Genomic DNA, 17,041 nt, shown 5'->3' with positions numbered 1-17,041 from the left:
TGTGTCCACTTGTGCCCATGTTTGCGTTCAGAAAGCAGCTCTCTCTCTCTCTCTCTCTCTCTCTCTCTCTCTCTCTCTCTCTCTCTCTCTCTCTCTCTCTCACAGCTGCTTGTGTTTATCAGGCAGCCCTCTCCATTCTGTTCCTCCTGCATGGATTCCCGAAGAGAGGCCCGAGCTGTCTCACCATATCTGAGTCCCGTAAATGCTTCTTTGTCTCGAGGATGAGGGGAGAGACGCTCTTATCAGGCGTTTCCAGGAGCTGTTACTGTAACTCCTTCTCCCTGCTCCAACTCCCTGGACAAAAAAAAGCCTTATTGATGATGGTTGTGTGTGAATTCTGCCCCTTTGCGTGGCCCTTGTCCTCCCTTGCGTGGGCTTACGAGCTTCCATTCTCACCCCTGCAGTTGGTTTTGCTCTAAACTGTCCCGTGGCTATCATGCCTATTTCAAAAGCAAACATGGGCAAAGGAAAACAAGACTTGGAGTTTGTTTGTTTTTCACAAGCGTTGCATTCTAGTTTCAGTGGCCCATATCTGTTTCACACGGCGGTTTAATGTGTGCGTGTAGTTACAACTCAAGACATGACTGCTTTCTGCCCCCCAGACAAAGGTGCAGTACAGAAGGTGATTGTGCTGCCAAGCAATCAATCCCTGCATGAAGATCTGATCCTGGAGGAGCTGGAAGTGTTTAAGGTCAGCTGTCTGTTTTTCTCCGCTTTCTTTCATTATGGTCTTACTTTCATCCCCTAAAATCAAAGACAGGGGGGGGGGGGGGGCCTTGGCCCCAACACAAAGGCCAGGGGCAGACGGAGCGAAACAGGGTGGCATTTGGGAGATGGATGTTCTGCAGCATAGAGTGATGGGAAACATCCTAACATACTGCGAGAGTCTGTTCGTTGCCCCGAGTGAACCTTCGCACATGCTCTTTTATCTTCTTGAATCACTAAAAGTGTGATCAACCTGTGATCAGATGTAAAGGCCTCGGCTGCTTTGATCCTCCACCGCACCATAGCGGTGCATCAATCAGGAGATTTATTCCCCAAATAGTTTTCAAAAAGATACATCTGGCGAAAAGCTGATCCTAGATGGCTGCTAAGACTGTTTTTTTTTTTTATTAAATAGAAGTCTGATGAGCTGTTTTCTGCCCAACATGTTTCCAACTATTCCTTTAAGAATTTGATAAAAAAAACGGTGCACGTTGTCTAAAAGTTCTTAACCCGCTTCTTGTATGTGCTATTTTTTTTTCAGAATCAAGCTCCTGTTACAAACTTGAGAATATCCTCAAAAAAAGTAAGCTACTTACCTCATATATTAAGTGCAGTTTTATTGTCTTGATATGTTATTCATTGTCTGTAGCTACTATGTAATGCACGAAACAGAACTCTCCTGTGCACGATAAGCCTCCCAAAGGCCAGGAAATAATAAGCCATAATTGTTTCGGCGCTCTGCCTCATTTTCCTGTCAGCCGGCCACTTATGAAGACAAACAGGGCGGCTGATATTTGAACTGTTTACTTTACAGCAACAGCTGTACGTCAGCTCGGAGTTCGGGGTCTCGCAGGTCTCCCTGCACCGCTGTCACGCTTACGGCTCGGCTTGCGCTGACTGCTGCCTCGCCAGAGACCCCTACTGCGCCTGGGACGGGCTCAGCTGCTCGCGCTTCTATCCCACCGGCAAAAGGTACGCAAAGATTTACAGCTTCGGGGTTCCTTACTGCGGTTCGTTGCCGTTATTCAGTATTTTTAAAATTTCCTGAGACGTATCAAGTGTTCGCCGAATACTGTTCTCATGGCAGTAAAGGAAAAAAAGTATGCAAGAGCCTTTAAGCCCCAATGCAAGTCTTTTTCTGTGTTCATAAGTGCCGACAGGTGTTGATTAGGTAACCCAGTCATAAAGGCAGCTATTCAAAACTTTCACGAGCGTTAAATAAACATCAGCATATATTGAATAGTATACAGTATTCCCATTCACTCGCGTTCACTTTTTTCCCCAATTTGCCATGAGAGCCCAGTGAGCTTGTGGGTGTCCGACAGACAACCGAAGTAGTGTTCATCAGTTATACAACAAATATGAAATCAATCAAGCCGTACTGAATGTGGGAAACAGATGATGTGCAACAACATGTTGAACAAGAACAGAAAAGAGCTGCTCAAGACTTGTGAGGGGCAAAAAGATCACACGACTGGAAACCTTCAGTGTAAGTATGTCACTAATTCTGCCTTTTGTTGTTCCCGTCCGTCCGTCTAGACATAACGCAGACAAGGAGGTATGAGCGACACCTCGCTCATAAACCGATACCTCTCTGTTCTCTTATGCGTCTGCGTTGTCTCTTGACAGACGCAGGTCAGGTTTGATTTGGTCGCAGGACGAAAGAGCGGCTTGTTTTCCTGCAGGACAATGTGTGTGAAATGCGTCAGCTGTTTACATGCTCCTTTCCTCAAGCTGTTCTATATGAGTGTGCACCGCCGAGAGGAGTAACAGTCCGATTCTCCTCATATTGTTTTGACGCTGACAGCTTACTTCCACAGTTTTAATGAGACGAACACGTGAGGAGGAAGGTTGTGTCTTCGTTCTGTATTTAGCTGTAGTGTATTTATACTCACTGCTATCTTCCTTTCCTCTTTTTTTTAAGGAGAAGCAGAAGGCAGGACATCATGCATGGAAATCCACTCACTCAATGCAGAGGATTCAATCTAAAAGGTAATTAAAGCTGCACTGATCAATATTTTTACATTAACAAATGATCAAATGACTGTGTTATGTGAACGCTAGGTGTCACTCATTGGGACTTTTTCCCCTCAGCTCGACAGAGCGTAGCCTCTTTCAGTGCTTTGTTATGTTACGGCCCAAAAATGACACCGTCGTCAACCTCACAACAGCAGGCAGTTGTTCAGCTCTGATAAACGCACCCTGAGTTACCTGCCCAGCACCAGACTGCAGACAGAAATAGCAAGTGGCTGACAACAAAAAGCAGCTATAAAGGCAGATATTTTTCTCAGGAGGCAAAAAAACAAAAACACCTTCATCAGGTGGACCGAAACATCAAATGAACGCCGATGCTGCTTCGTGTAAGCAGGATAAGATAATACATTTACAAGGTGATAATATGTCAACGTTTTCAGCTTGTTTTTCAACTTTAAGTGTCCAAAAAACAAAAGCATGCAGCAGTATGCATTTAAATATTTACCTATGCTATGTATTCATAAAGGGACATTTCTCAAATCAATTAACAACTTCCATTGACATTGACACAAAAATCCCCATTTGATGGCAACCAAATGCAACCAAAACAAAAGCGATTGTACTTGTTTACGTCGGAGTTGTAGCTGCAGCTAATGTACGTTTTTGTGTGTCCAGGTGCTGCTCACAATCCATCACGAGAATTCACCCAGTAGTACTGGCAGGCTTTCCTTTAATGAGAGGAGAGGATTTGCTCCCCAGAGTGTCCCATTTCCGTGAACAGTTTACATCTCTAAATTAAAACGAGCTTGTGGAACCAGCCATACGGCCATTACCGCTAATTAGTCACAGCCCTGTCATACATCCAGCTGAGTGATGAACCATTTAGCTGCAACAACAAAAACGACACGGTAAATGAGACGAGACTGAGTTGCTGCGATGCATTGGCGGAGATTTTGTCAGGCTGTAGAAACTGAGAAAGTCTGGGTGGGGGATCGGTCGGTCGTGCTGCAGGTGTCACACTAAGCTCTGTGTCAACATTTCCCTCTCACAGTTGGGACTTGAGACAGATTTGAGTCCATCTGTGGGGTTTGTGTCTGTCAGCAAGTGACGTCTGACGTGACTCCCCTGACACTCTCTCTCTCTCTCTGTGTGTGTGTGTGTGTGTGTGTGTGTGTGTGTGTGTGTGTGTGTGTGTGTGTGTGTGTGTGTGTGTGTGTGTGTGTGTGTGTGTGTGTGTGTGCGCGTTAGCCTACAGAAACGCAGTGGAGATGACGCAGTACGGCGTGAAAAACAACACCACCTTCCTGGAGTGCCTTCCCAAGTCTCCTCAGGCGTCCATTCGCTGGCTCATTCACAGGGACAATGACAGGAGGAAAGAGGTCAGTTTGACATTTAGAGAGGTCAAAGGTCAACATCACAGCGTATGCAACAAGTTGACGTGACACGATGGAAAATCTCTTTTGAGATACAACTGATTAAAGGTCCTTCTCTTGCTCTGGTGTTTCAATCACATTGTTAAACATTACATGAAATATCAAACATGTCATAGCAATCAGATGAGCTCACGCGCTAGTATCGCCTGAGGAGTGACACGGCGAACACGGAGCATCGTAATGAGCGGTGATACAGATCAAACATGATGTGGACCTTGACTAATGGCTGGATTCTCAGCGGTGCAACGTTTTACAAATATTTGACACCCCTTTAACCCCTTGTAAGGCTGTGAAAGATTAAATAATGCTGGGCAAGAGTGCGTCCGCATGGAAAATCTTTTATGGATTAAGCTCTCACCTCTGCGGAGTTGACTCAGAGTAATGGCCGTTTTATAGCCGTTTCCCCATGAGAATAGAAGTTGGCCTTGAAATAAATCACTTTAGTTTAATGGTGTGTAATCATTGGAGTCTTTTCCAAACTAAGGCCGAGCTGGTTTTAAAGTAGTCGGTGGAAAAGGGATAAAGTGTTGCATTTAGATTGTCAGCATCAGTTTAGTCTCATTATTTTCAGATTGATGGCGACGAAGGAGGTTCGTTCAGCTCCTCCACATTCACTGCCATTTCAGCTTCTTTCAGTATTTCAACAATTTGGAATGTTTCATCTGCAACTTGTCCATCAAGGTTCTCCAGAAAATGTATCAAAATCCAGAGTCCATCATTCCTTTATTCCAATCAACATCAAATGTATCTATACTGGAGGGATGAGCACCATTATTGCAAACAATATTCATTCAAATCTCTCAAAAGGCACAGCGTAATAAGATATATATATTTATTTATTCATATTCGTTTTTAACGCACTGATATTGGATCGGTACTGTATTGTAATTGGTATCGGAAAGGGAAAAATGGTATCGAACATCTCCACGACAAACCATGGGGTTATTATGACAGAACCTAATTGTGCCGCCCACAGGTGAAGCTGAGCGACCGCGTCGTCTCCACGGAGCACGGCCTCCTCATCCGCTCCGTCCAGCTGTCCGACCAGGGCCTCTACTACTGCCTGACCACCGAGAACAGCTTCAAACGCACCGTCGCCAAGATCCGCCTGCGAGTGCTGAGCGATGCCATGGTGAGCGTGCTGACGGACAAGCAGCAGTCGCCGTGGGCCTGGGCCAGCTCGTTGCACCCCAAGACCCTGTTGTCAGCCTTCAGTCCAGCGGAGAGCCTGGCTGTGCAGCAGTACTGCAAAGAGAGGAAGCAGCTCCAGAACCTCCAGCAGAAGAAGCAGCAGCAGCAGCAGCAGCAGCAGCCTCAGCCGCCTGGACCTCTCAGGGGGGACCTGGCCAAACTGAAGCCCCTGCTGGACCGGAGGAAGAGCCGCAACCGGCGCTATCACGTCCCAGAGGTCTGACATGGGGAGGTGCAGAAACTGACACAAACACCTCCCTCTGTTTCCCCCGACCCAGACCTTCCATTTTTCCAACTCTCATCTCAAACTGCAGAGCTGCACTGTGAGGTGGGTGTGGGGAGTTGTTATTCGGCAATATCTCTTTTTCTTGCATGAGGTACTGTGACCAGATGGCTGTGACATCCACTAATACACACCCACAGGCACCCACGAGCAATTCATTTGCTGTCGCAGTCGCAACACGGACTGAGGTGGCCCTGTTGTGAGTGGCACTGATAAACTGCGGTCTGAGCTGATATTGCTTACGATAATACACCTTGAGACGCAGCTGTGGCCGACGATCTTATCATATTTTCGATATTAGAGGGGAAACTAGACTGGCCGGATATTAGCCCGCAATGGATTTGTTTCTTTGTTCACAAAAAGAGGCGGTAATTTGAAATGAACATAGTAAAATTGAGGAGATTGAAAAGGGGGCAAAAGGGAGACAGATGCATGCTTGAGAGTGAGCGCCTTCTCAAAGTATAATATTAGTATTTTATTAGATTCTACTCACATTTCTGTGTTTACTTTAAACTAACAAATATGTCTCTGTTCAGTGAAATGACTGAAATGGCTTTGTGGGCAAACATAGAGTAATAAAAAGTCAATTGGTGAGGAAAAAAACGAAGTTCCTCATGGGTTGACTGCCTCTCATACAGTCTATAATAGCACAGTTCATACAAAGCACAGATGGCAAGTGGCTCCAGTAAAAAGTGTTACATTACAGCGTGTAAGAATGAGTTCAAAGGCCAAACTTAACGTCCTAATGTTACCCAAAGAGAAATAGTGGTAAATACAGAGTAGCAGATACAATTCTGCGTGATCTCTCCTGTATTTATTCCTGTTACTTAGACTGCATATTGTATCATACGTCTCTTGTTTCTAGCACAGAAGCATGTTTATAGAAATGCATCAGTAATGTAGAGGTTTCGTCATTCTGGCCTGGATTTGAGTAACGAGCAGATTTGCATATTTTAGGTTCACAGCATAGTTTACATCTGAAGGTAGATGCTGACAGTATTTTTTCCACAACATCTACAGCAAAGTGAACAGTTTTAATTCAGAAATGGTGATTAATTGACTTCTGTGAATAGACTTTTTTTTCAGAGACGTAGTTAATGTAGATAGAGATTAATCGTTGCTTGTGTACATAGTATATTTTCTTTGTTTCATCCTTTTAATTTAATGTTGTGCAGATGTTTGTGAAAATGTGTAAATAATTTCAACATGATTCACCAGCTATGACTGTATCTGCAAATTGCAGAGGCAAACAAGTATTATTTTCATTTTGAGAAAAGACTTTCCAGTTGTACCCTCTAAACAGATCTCTGCTCCGCGTTTAATAAAGCTGTGCGACCGGCATCATGTCAACTTCAACTTGGTGTAACTTCAGTGTTATGAAACATATGTATTTCTATTTATTAATGTCGTGATAGCGCCTGAATAAATCTGTTCAGATGAATCTCAATATTACAGAAAGATCATTCCTTTTATTGTCAGATATTTTTATTAGTATATTTTCTCAAAATGTGAACTTAATATTTCTAAATATGTTTTGATCTACTGTGATCGCCTTTTATGTTGCTTCAAAGGAACAGTCACGCTGTCGTCACAAAAATGTTGGGAAATACACATATTTGCTCACTGGCAGAGAGTTCGATGAAAAGATCGATACCACTCATGTCTGTACTGTAAATATGAAGCCACACCAACAGCTGGTTAGCTTAGCTTAGCACAAAGACTAGAAACCGCTACCCTGGCTCTGTCTGAAGGTAACTGAGCATATTTTTTCCTTAAAACGTTACCGTATGAAGACATTTGGCATCCTGGAAGAGGAATGGGTTTGATATTACGCAGACATTTAAGAGCTTTTCAAACAAAAACTGTCCTAAATTTGCATCCCAATAAACCCTCTGGTATATGTGTGACATGTAAGAATCGGACCGTAACAGTAGAATTAAAGTCGCCCAGTAGGCCGCAGAGGGTCATTTAAAACCCGTAAAAACCAAAGAGAGGCCTCCTGCTGGGCAGAAATACTGCTTTCTCAACAATCAAACCCAAGTACCATTCAAAAGCCCCGTATAATCATCCCCCAGCCCATTTTATTACTCTTTTTGATTTAAAAAGGAAACCAAGTTTGCTGCAGCGTGAACAATGCAGAGGTTTGTTTCAGTCCCCGCTGTCGTTTGGGCCGAGGGGATTGTCGACCGATTTTGATTGACTGTGTTGCCGTGTTGGAACAATCCAATAACAACAATAGAATACCCGATGAGAAAACTCCCTTTCAACTTTTATTAATTTTAAAGACACCGGTTCAGCAAAGAATACAACCATTTGCGAAAGATTCATGTACGTTTCTTTTAAAGGATGTCAAACAAACCCATCTCTCCTCTGTGTGGATTAATCCACACAGTTAAGAGGATTCTCCGTCTGCTCTCTGTCTCTCTAAAGATCCCTGATTCAGTTAATGTTACAGTGTTTGCAATTGAAATAATGCTGAGCAAAGCTCTTGAGCTTCACAAAATCACAGTCTTCCTCCCCCTTGGATCAAAGGAAGTACGATATTATAAATAACACTGAAATTACAAAAAAGTGCAACTCTATATCAAAAGGTTTGATGTCCCGTAGCAGCTTAAATGCACTTTGCTCTGCAGCTCACACACAACGAATGCTGCTGCGTCATCCGTTCACACAAGCTTGCTTTGGTCACTTCCCACCATACAGTAGGAGATGGAACACAGTACGAAGATGGCCACACCTGAGCCCAGCAGGGCTTTCCATACTATCGCCAACATCTCGATACGGGACACCAGCTCCTCCTTAATCATGTCCGCCGTTGCGTCATCCAACGAAGCCGTCTGGTGACATGGATGGAGACAGAGAAAGAGAGAGAGTGACTGAGTATCATGCATCCCAAAGCTAACAGACTCCACACTTCATGACTGCAGGGCTCCACGTTTTATCTCACCTCGTTCATCCAAACAAGAGGGAATATGGTATAATCCTTGACTTTCTTAAGCACCCTGCAGGGAAAGAGTTCATTACTTGGTATTCAGTGCGGCAAGGTGTCTCAAACTTTTTGCCTTCATTTGACATGACAGAAGAGACGCAGACAGGAAATGCAGAGAGAGAGAGAGAGAGGCGCATGACTTGCAAACTCAAACTTTCTTAAAGGAATAGTTTACAGTTTTGGAAAATTACCGCTCACCGGTATTCTCTTTCTTTATACGAGCGTTACATGAAAAGATGGATACGACGGGCATCATAGCTGTGGTATCTACGTTGAGTGAGGGACACACTATTAATGTCTGTCTGTAAATATGAAGCCATAGACGGCAGCAAAGTTAGCTTAGTGGTTAGCTTAGCAGTCCATAGAAATCCAAAGATAGTTTAGCACATAACCCCCATAAAACCCCAACGTATCATTCTAAAACTTTTTTTTTTGGTATGAACTATGCAAACTATATATAGCGTGTTAATTTACAGGTTACAGATTTGATCACCTCTGAACAGAGCCAGACTAGCACTTTCACCCCTGCTCTCAGTTTTTATGCTAAGCTACGCTAACTAACTTGTGGCTGTAGCTTCACATTTACCATACAGACATGAGAGTGGTCTCAATCTTCTCAATCTAACTCTCGTCAAGAAAGAGAAAAAACATATTCCCCACAAACCTTTCCCTTTTTAAAAAGGTGAAGCAGAACTTACGTGATGACCTTTGATGGTCCGTACATCATATTCACTTGAATTCTCTTGGCAAACCTCAAGGTGAACCCGGTTGTCTAGTAGAATAAATACCACACAAAAAAAATAGCGTCAGAGTTGCTGCCCCTAGAAGTCACAAATCGCAAAGATAAAAAGCTCTTACAGGTTCCACGTCCAGGAAGGTGGCGTGGTGCTCCTCACTGGGACTGAGGCCCTTTACGTCATCTCGTAGGGACGGACTGCCATGGAGGAAGTGGGGCAGAGAGATGAAGATGGGTCTCCCTGTTCAGATGGCAAAGAAACAGACAATTCAAAAATACCGAGCTAAGCTGCTGAGCAGAATGATAAAACGGCAGCAGAAAGTTCTGGCATGCATTGATTATGTTGAGCTCAACGAAACAACTGCAAACTGACCATCTTGACAGGAGCTGATGTCCAGGACTCCAGCCAGGGTGCAATTCTTGGTGGTCTTTTGGTCTCTGCAGAAACATTTGTTGGCTGGGTTGACCGTTGGGGAGGCCATGGTGTCTGCCTGGAGGGTGAAGCGATACACTTCAATCCCTTTCAGATCCATGCTCCCGTCAAAGCTAGCTGACACAGACCTGAAACAACAAGGCGATCAATTCAAAAGTCTTCCAGACGCTGAACATCATGTATCCAGTAATCCTTTGTGCAACTTAATGCAGCCTCCAGTACATGACTGTGGTTTTGGTATTGGAACGCTCTGACCTCTAGTGGTTACTGAGAGGAAAGTCCAAATGGCTGCAGTTCTTAAAGTAAGATGGTGAACCTGCCGTCGATGGCAGCATAGCTGTCAGACTGCGTCAGATGACATTGATCCCCCAAAATGAAACCCTTCCTCACCGGCAGATGTCTGATGAGAAGAAATAGAGCGGCGTCTTCTTGTCCACAAAGGGAGGGAATGAGGAAGCATCTGAGCAAGAGGGAAGAAATGAGGTTAGAGAGGTGACTCATCTGCATTTAGAGATGCAGGAGTGGAAGTTATAAGGGGGGCTGCGTGAGCCACACCTGTCCCGTTGATCATGTCACAGTACTTGTCGTCCCAGAAACGAAGGCTCCTGTTGAACAAAATTCAATTTGTCAGACAAACTATTTGATTTAACAGCCTAAAAGATTACAGTTAAAAACAGAAAAGCTGAATTTTCACTTCAGAATCCGTACAATTTGATTAGCCTGATTTGATTAAACAGCCTAAAATACCCAAATTTTTTTTTCAAACTGGCTTCTTGTCAAAATGTAGCACCTGATTTAAAAAGATCAAGGCCTCAAAACCAGACTCAATAGCTCCTTCACTTTCTTCACAATCAGACTCACCTCTCTCCTCGCCACCTGTCAATTATTCCCACTTTGGAGATGTCTTCCTTTCCAGTGTAGACATTGAACATGCCGTCATATGTACCATTGTACTAGGGAAAACACATTTGATTCAATATATTAATACAAATAGTGTGTTACTGGGTAGATTTTGTCTATTCTGTGTTTTATTATGTGTGAGGCTGCAGTATCTGTTTACTTACAGGGAAAAATAAGCCCAGCTTTCCTTTCAACATGGGGTCGGTGTAACCCCACAGCAATTCGTTGACTGTACGGTACTGGAACAAGGAGGAGTTGCTTGTCTTTATCAGATTCTCCAGCACAGAATGAAGCACTTTGGGAACCAGTGAGTAAGCTGCCTAAAAAAAGAAAAATCAAACATTCTTCTTTATATTTTGACAACAGTATGGTTCCATCTTGATACACGAGCAAAACTGCTGTGCACACAACTGCTGCAGTTGCCTCTGGAGATAAGCCATACGATAACCCTCTTTTATGACTGTGATACAACATGTTTACTTACAAGCTGTTCAAGTGAAGTTGATAGTGCTCGTCATTTGAGCCTTATCAAAGATTGAAGCGAAAGCGCTGTGCCCATTAACAAACTCCCATTTTCAAATTATGACGTTGTTCATAATTATAAAGCTCCAACACAACAGCATCTTTGCACCAATGTTAAGGTTCACTTCGGGTCATCTTACACCGACAGTCACCATTGAGCATAAGGTGACTGATTTTGATCATATTTTTTTACATTCTTGCTTGTGTTCGGACAACAGATTCTGGTATTTTTCAACCTGGTTCTTTCTTCTATTGCCTCTAAACATGGCTTTGGCTGAGCCGGCATTTTGCAGCTAACAGCAATTACAGTGCAAACAATGGCAAACGTGCTGACAGAGCTAACAGTAATTATAGAAATTAGCATGCTGTATTAGCTATTGGAGCTAACTGGGGCAACCCGTTGGCTAACCAAGCTAGCTGGCTATTCATGAAGAACATTCTTGGAGAGGTCAAAATAAATTAGCATCTGACATTAGCTATTGTAGCCTGGCTAACTTCCGGGGCAACTTGCTGGCTTGCTGCCTATTCATGAATAACATGCTGAGTCGTCCAAGTAAAAAGTACGCTATTGTAGTTTACCGCATACTACATCTGCGGAAACTTGCCGGTTAACAAAGCTAGCTGCCTATTCATCTAGTGTGTTATGCTGTGTGTCGCTGTGAAGGTAAAACCTGGGTTGAAAAATTCTTAAATTTTATTAAATATTTCAATAGTTGCATTAAAGAAAGGAGTTTTGTTGAAAAACACGTTAATATTTCTCAGTTTAAGTATTATAAACAGCACATAAACTAGGATATTGCCTCAACACTGTTAAAGTGCTGAGTCACTATAAACCTTAAATCCCCCAGCCATTTCATTTTATTTTATTTCCTTCTGAAACAGCTCTTTATGAGGTAGTGCACTGTTTACCAACCTGGGGGTCCGGACCCTTCATGTAAATACACAGATTAACAGGATCGAAAGAAGAAACATACTGCTTTTCTTTATAGTAAGTGCCAAAATATTCTCTAATCCTTGTTTTCTTGTGAAATTCTGGATAGTTTTCAGCCCTAGGCTATAAAAAAACATTCAAAGGAACAACCTGGGAAGCCACTCAACCTATCAGAGAGGGTCACACGCCAAAAAGCAACCCACAGGCCGACACAGCTTGATTTGGAACAGCTTGTCCTGGCCTCGGAACAGAGGTACCGTAACTATTAGCAGCAGAGCTGAGTCGAGTCAGGAATCACCGCACAGCGAGGTGACACTCACTTACAGCCACAGCCAGGTTGAGGGAGGTGACTTTGTCCTCCTCCGGTCCCACTGACATGGATGGCTCAAAGATGGCGCCCACGGGCAGCAGGAAGGAGACCGTTTGATTGGAGTTAAAAGTGATGTTCTCTTTGGGAAGATATCTTGTCCTGAAAGGGGAAGAAGGTCTAACTTAGATATTCCGTTTTGTAAGAGGAGACATTTGTTTCTATACTGTAAATTCTTAAGCCTTTCATCAAAATGTTATAAAAGAGGTCATCAAATCCACCTTACTTGTATGTGTAAGGTCCTCTTTCCACTACCACTGGAGTTGTTCCGTTCTCCAAAACCTCCTGGGCGTTTTGTACGTCAAAGAACCAGAACTGCCTGTACACCGATGCTCCTGCAGCAACCCAGTTGTCATAAGCTGTCGTTCCAGGCTCAATGACGGCTTCCTAAACCCCCGAAGACAAACAGACAGTCTATTTTTAACAAACCTCAAGACTGCCAGCAGGCCAACTGCCCCCACTGATACATAAAATGGGTGGATGCTCTGCTATTTTTAAAAAGGAAAAAAGGTCTAAACTGCAAAGATTGTCTCTCCATTCTCTTAATAAAATCACAGACGCTGATCTTTCAAAGGATGAAAACACACTTTGCTTTCTGCACAGCTTCTTGTTTACCATTTGAAGCAGCTTTCCGAAACACACGCCTCTTCCCTCTCATTTCTCCTGATTCACCTTGATCTCCGCGTACACACACACACACACACACACACACACTAACGCATTCACACACACTTCTCAGTCCCCTATTCTCCAACCCCCCCAGGGTGAAACTCGGCAACATACCTTCTCCACTGTCCCCCGAATGACGCTGTTCCCCAGTGGGATAAGGACACCACCCAGGATGGCTACCACCGCCCCAAACACAGCTCCGGCTATCAGCCCGCACCTCCTGTTACAGCAGCCCATGGTGGAGTGCGCTTCTCTCCGTCACTCTGTGCGTCCGTCTGTCTGCCTTGCAGCCTGTTCTCCTTCTGTCTCTGTGTTTGTGGTGGGCGCTAGTATGTGCAGCTTGTCTGTGTTTGTGTCCCGGCAGCAGCAGCAGCACCAGCACCAGCACCAGCAGCAGCAGCAGTGGCACAGACGGGCTGTAACATCAGAGGACGGAGCAGCTGAGGCCAGGTAAAGGCACAGACACCTCTGGTAGCCGCCCATGCACCTCCTAGAAGTTAAGTTACATAACGACAATAAAGGTTCGAGGTTCAGATGAGAGTTGTGTCCCCGGGTATCAGGGACTATCTCAGCAGGTGATAACAGCCACTATAGGCTGGGGAGAAAGGTTGAAAGAGTAGTTGGCGCACACGCATAGGTCGGGCGTGAAACAAAGCTATTCTCTGCTCCTATGGAGCCATGCTATTTTAGTTTTGTTTCATTCAACATCTAGCACTCGTAAGATTAAGCAGAAGCTTGCCACACAGACGTGGATTGTCGCTGGAGGGGATTTGACAACCGTGGTAGAGAGTTCACTTCTTTTTTTTTGGTTCTGATCTTTCCCGCTCTGTTTCTTATCTGTCCTTCTCTATCTATTCATCACTTGTCTGCTCTGCACTTTCTGCTCCGAGCTTACAAGAGACAGAAAAGGAGGAACATATACATTTTTAAGTATTTCCTCAGAGCACCAGGACACATAAAAAAAAGAAGCTTATCTGCATTTATGGTTTCATAAGGGATAATAAAATAAATTGCTCTCTATTTCAATTGATTAATTTAACTCCTCAACTGCGCAGACAACATGTGGCATATCAAGGATCAGTTCATCACTTCTCTGCGTCAGCACTGCCTCTTGCAAAATCACGTTCCCATACAACTAAACTGCATTCCTCTGTCTGAACTTCATTCAGCAGCCTGTCTCTCGCTCATCCCAGCCCAGAGAGAGGTGGAAGATGCTCTCTGTCAATTCATGTTTTATGTGTTTTTTACAGGTGAGTTTCGGGTTGAGCCCGGGTTAAGCTCTGGCTTGCTCCAAAACTTGTTTTCGGCCTTGTGTCGTGCTCTGTGTGATGATCTTTAAAGTCATCAATGTTTGTTTCCACACCATCAAGTCCTTCAGTAACCTGCTTCATCGTCCCATGGAAAACCTCTGATGCAGAGTTTATCCCAAATGGAAGCCCTGACAATCAATAGCGTCCAAATGGGGTGTTGAATGTGCATCGATGAGAGCTTTTTGTCATTGAGTTAGATTTCCCAGAAACCACAACTGTGTTGGCAGTAAGTTAAACGCAAAACAATCTAACCCTCCGAGTGCAAAAAGATGGCAACAGTGCAGCTGCATGGCTGACATGAGAGAATGCATGTCACAACACTTTTTGCTCTGCAGCCAGACTTCTGAAGACCAAACGCTCCTCTCACTTCTCCACAGTTTGAGCCTCTCTGTTCTGGTTTCACATTTTATTTAGAATCCATTTTGACTTGCAAGGCTTTACATGTTTTAATAGTTTCACTTATCCGACCTTTTTATATGATTCATTAGTAAATATCTTTTATACAGTCTATTAACCCTGTGCTTGTATTTTACTGAGTTTTCTTGTCTATTTGTGAGTTTTTTTTGTTTTTTTCTCATTTTATGCTGTTTATAAATCACTTTGTACTTCCAGGTTTAAAAAGTGCTATTCAGATTAAACGAGATATTTAATTATTTCTTTATTTCTTTTCTTGTTTGCGTGTTTATTTATTATATTAAAGTATTTGTCATTGTTATAATTATCATCATTATTATTATTATGACATCCTCAGGGGTTATTTCTGTCCAACAAAGCTCCTTAAAACCAGGCATTAAATGAAGCTGCTTTTACTGGCCGTGTTGGACTCCCTGTGAGGAGTGAACTCCCCTTTAACATGGCAACCTTTTAAAAACACTACACCACTGTGCTCTAGGGTTGATCAAACAGCCCACATATGCAGCTCTGTGAAGTTGCATATTATCGCCACTGGAGAGCAGCACCAGCACTCCATCACCACTGACTGCATGTTGCGAACAGAAGGTCTGTCCATGTGGTTCAGTCTCTCTGCCAAAGACACGTCTCTGTCTATTCAAACAAACATTCTTGTTAAAACAGTTTGAAGAGCACCTGACTGACTTTATTGTTGATCTTACAAGATCAACTACAACGTTTGGATTGGATTTTACTTTGTGTGGGCAGAGACTAAACCTATACACCTTCAGTTTCTTTATTTATTGTCTTTATTGGAAACACGTAATGATTAGTGATACCTGTGAGGATATTTTACACCATCTAACGCTATCTGTTCTTTTGACCACCATTCCTTAGAAACAGAATTAACTGTTTATAATTCATTGTGCTTAATTTTGGGGGTTTTAAAAAAGGTGTATCATCATTTTTAGTCTGTGTTTTAATATGTTTCATGTGAAGTAATGTTTTGTAAAATGAAACTATTTCCTGTATCGCTGCCCCTCCGTGTTAAATGTGTGTTTAATAATCCTGTTTCTTCCTTTGGAAAGATCACAGAGTACACAAAAGACGATATGCCATATTTTCTATTCATAGGACTGAATAAACAGCACATGACCGTCTAAATATTGATGTTTCCTCTAACCTCATGTATTCGCACACATAGCCTCACGAAAAAAATAAATACAGAGTTCACAGATGAAAGTGGAATCTAAAAACTCCTAATGTAAGCAGAGCTATACATAAGAATAACTATTTATAACGGACATTGTCTTTTTCAGAGAACATGAATGCACTTCATGTCCGTGGTACTTCTTGTGTTGGGTTAAATGACATAACCTTTTTTCGCCTGAGGGATACACCCTCTGGCTCTTGTTGTCTCAAACCTGGAGAGAGACCCGGATGACAACGAGGGAAACCTCCAGCCAGCAGAGGATTAGAGTGGAAAGGTCAACACCACAAGTTTGCATGTACTCCCAGAAAGCCACGTTCCAAATGAAACTTGCATGAAGAGACGGGGTTGTTGACGCCACAGGGGTTTGAGTGGAATATTTTGAAGTGAACACCACCAACGCTTAGACTGACTGTTGACTTTGAAAGACTCACACTTGACTCCGTCCGACAGGCTAAATTATTTAAACCACAAACAATGGTCATGTACAGTTGAACGGGCAGGGGATGAGACGAACACTGCCACAGTCAGAGGTTTGGATTAAATGGAATTTAATATAATATATCTATCTCAGAATTTGAGTTAAACTCACAAATAAGTTTAACACAAGGTAAGTTTACAATAGGCCAGCAATTTGGAAAAACAAATCATACGAGACTAACAAATACAAAAACTATTATACTACTGTATTATTTAAATAATCCTATTAAGCATGTATTGCCATATTATGATGGGAATATATAAGAAAACATAACAAGTTATACTAAAACATGCTAAATGTGTATTAAACTGCCATGTGTAAAGCTGTGCAGATTTGATTAGCGTCCCGTTGTGGAGAAGTTTCCGGTTTAGGGGTCTACCTCCAAAATAAAGGCCTCAGAATAGTATGCTTTATTTTGCCAATAAGAACCTATGAACTGAACATAATATACTGAAAAATTACACTGAAACAAATCACCTTTGACTAAAAACGCATTAAATGTATGCATACATTATGC

General features: G+C 42.9%; 2 protein-coding genes across 2 annotated transcripts in view; one reads left to right on the top strand and one right to left on the bottom strand.

The window, feature by feature from the left end:
* Window positions 1-6,937, top strand: part of sema3c (sema domain, immunoglobulin domain (Ig), short basic domain, secreted, (semaphorin) 3C) — a 35,499-nt gene extending 28,562 nt beyond the window's left edge. Inside the window, exons 13-18 of the mRNA XM_079184241.1 lie at window positions 603-691; window positions 1,247-1,288; window positions 1,520-1,677; window positions 2,630-2,697; window positions 3,928-4,058; window positions 5,089-6,937. Coding sequence (XP_079040367.1) covers window positions 603-691; window positions 1,247-1,288; window positions 1,520-1,677; window positions 2,630-2,697; window positions 3,928-4,058; window positions 5,089-5,526 — 926 coding nt within the window. The 3' untranslated portion in view covers window positions 5,527-6,937. The remainder of the gene's footprint in view (window positions 1-602; window positions 692-1,246; window positions 1,289-1,519; window positions 1,678-2,629; window positions 2,698-3,927; window positions 4,059-5,088) is intronic.
* Window positions 6,938-7,829: 892 nt separating this feature from the next.
* On the bottom strand, window positions 7,830-13,589 carry cd36 (CD36 molecule (CD36 blood group)). The gene is made up of 12 exons (XM_079184180.1): window positions 13,248-13,589; window positions 12,691-12,851; window positions 12,422-12,566; window positions 10,809-10,964; window positions 10,606-10,697; window positions 10,300-10,349; window positions 10,135-10,204; window positions 9,685-9,872; window positions 9,434-9,552; window positions 9,274-9,347; window positions 8,534-8,588; window positions 7,830-8,423 (listed from the first exon to the last, which is right to left on the bottom strand). Exons 1-12 carry the CDS (start codon window positions 13,368-13,370, stop codon window positions 8,253-8,255), a joined length of 1,404 nt encoding a protein of 467 aa, XP_079040306.1. The 5' UTR covers window positions 13,371-13,589; the 3' UTR covers window positions 7,830-8,252.
* Window positions 13,590-17,041: the final 3,452 nt, after the last annotated feature.

The sequence above is a fragment of the Pholis gunnellus genome, assembly GCF_910591455.1.
Source record: "Pholis gunnellus genome assembly, chromosome: 22".
NCBI lineage: Eukaryota > Metazoa > Chordata > Actinopteri > Perciformes > Pholidae > Pholis > Pholis gunnellus.
Note: the sequence above shows the minus strand (reverse complement) of the source record. Positions and strands in the feature narration are given on the sequence as shown.

Bases quoted from the DNA above. Each gene is read 5' to 3' on its own strand.
- cd36 (XM_079184180.1), bottom strand. From the start codon at position 13,370: ATGGGCTGCTGTAACAGGAGGTGCGGGCTGATAGCCGGAGCTGTGTTT. The intron at 12,852-13,247 runs GTATGTTGCCGA...TCGGGGGTTTAG, and splicing joins TTCGGGGGACAGTGGAGAAG to GAAGCCGTCATTGAGCCTGG. The intron at 8,424-8,533 runs GTGAGATAAAAC...CCATGTCACCAG, and splicing joins CTCTTGTTTGGATGAACGAG to ACGGCTTCGTTGGATGACGC.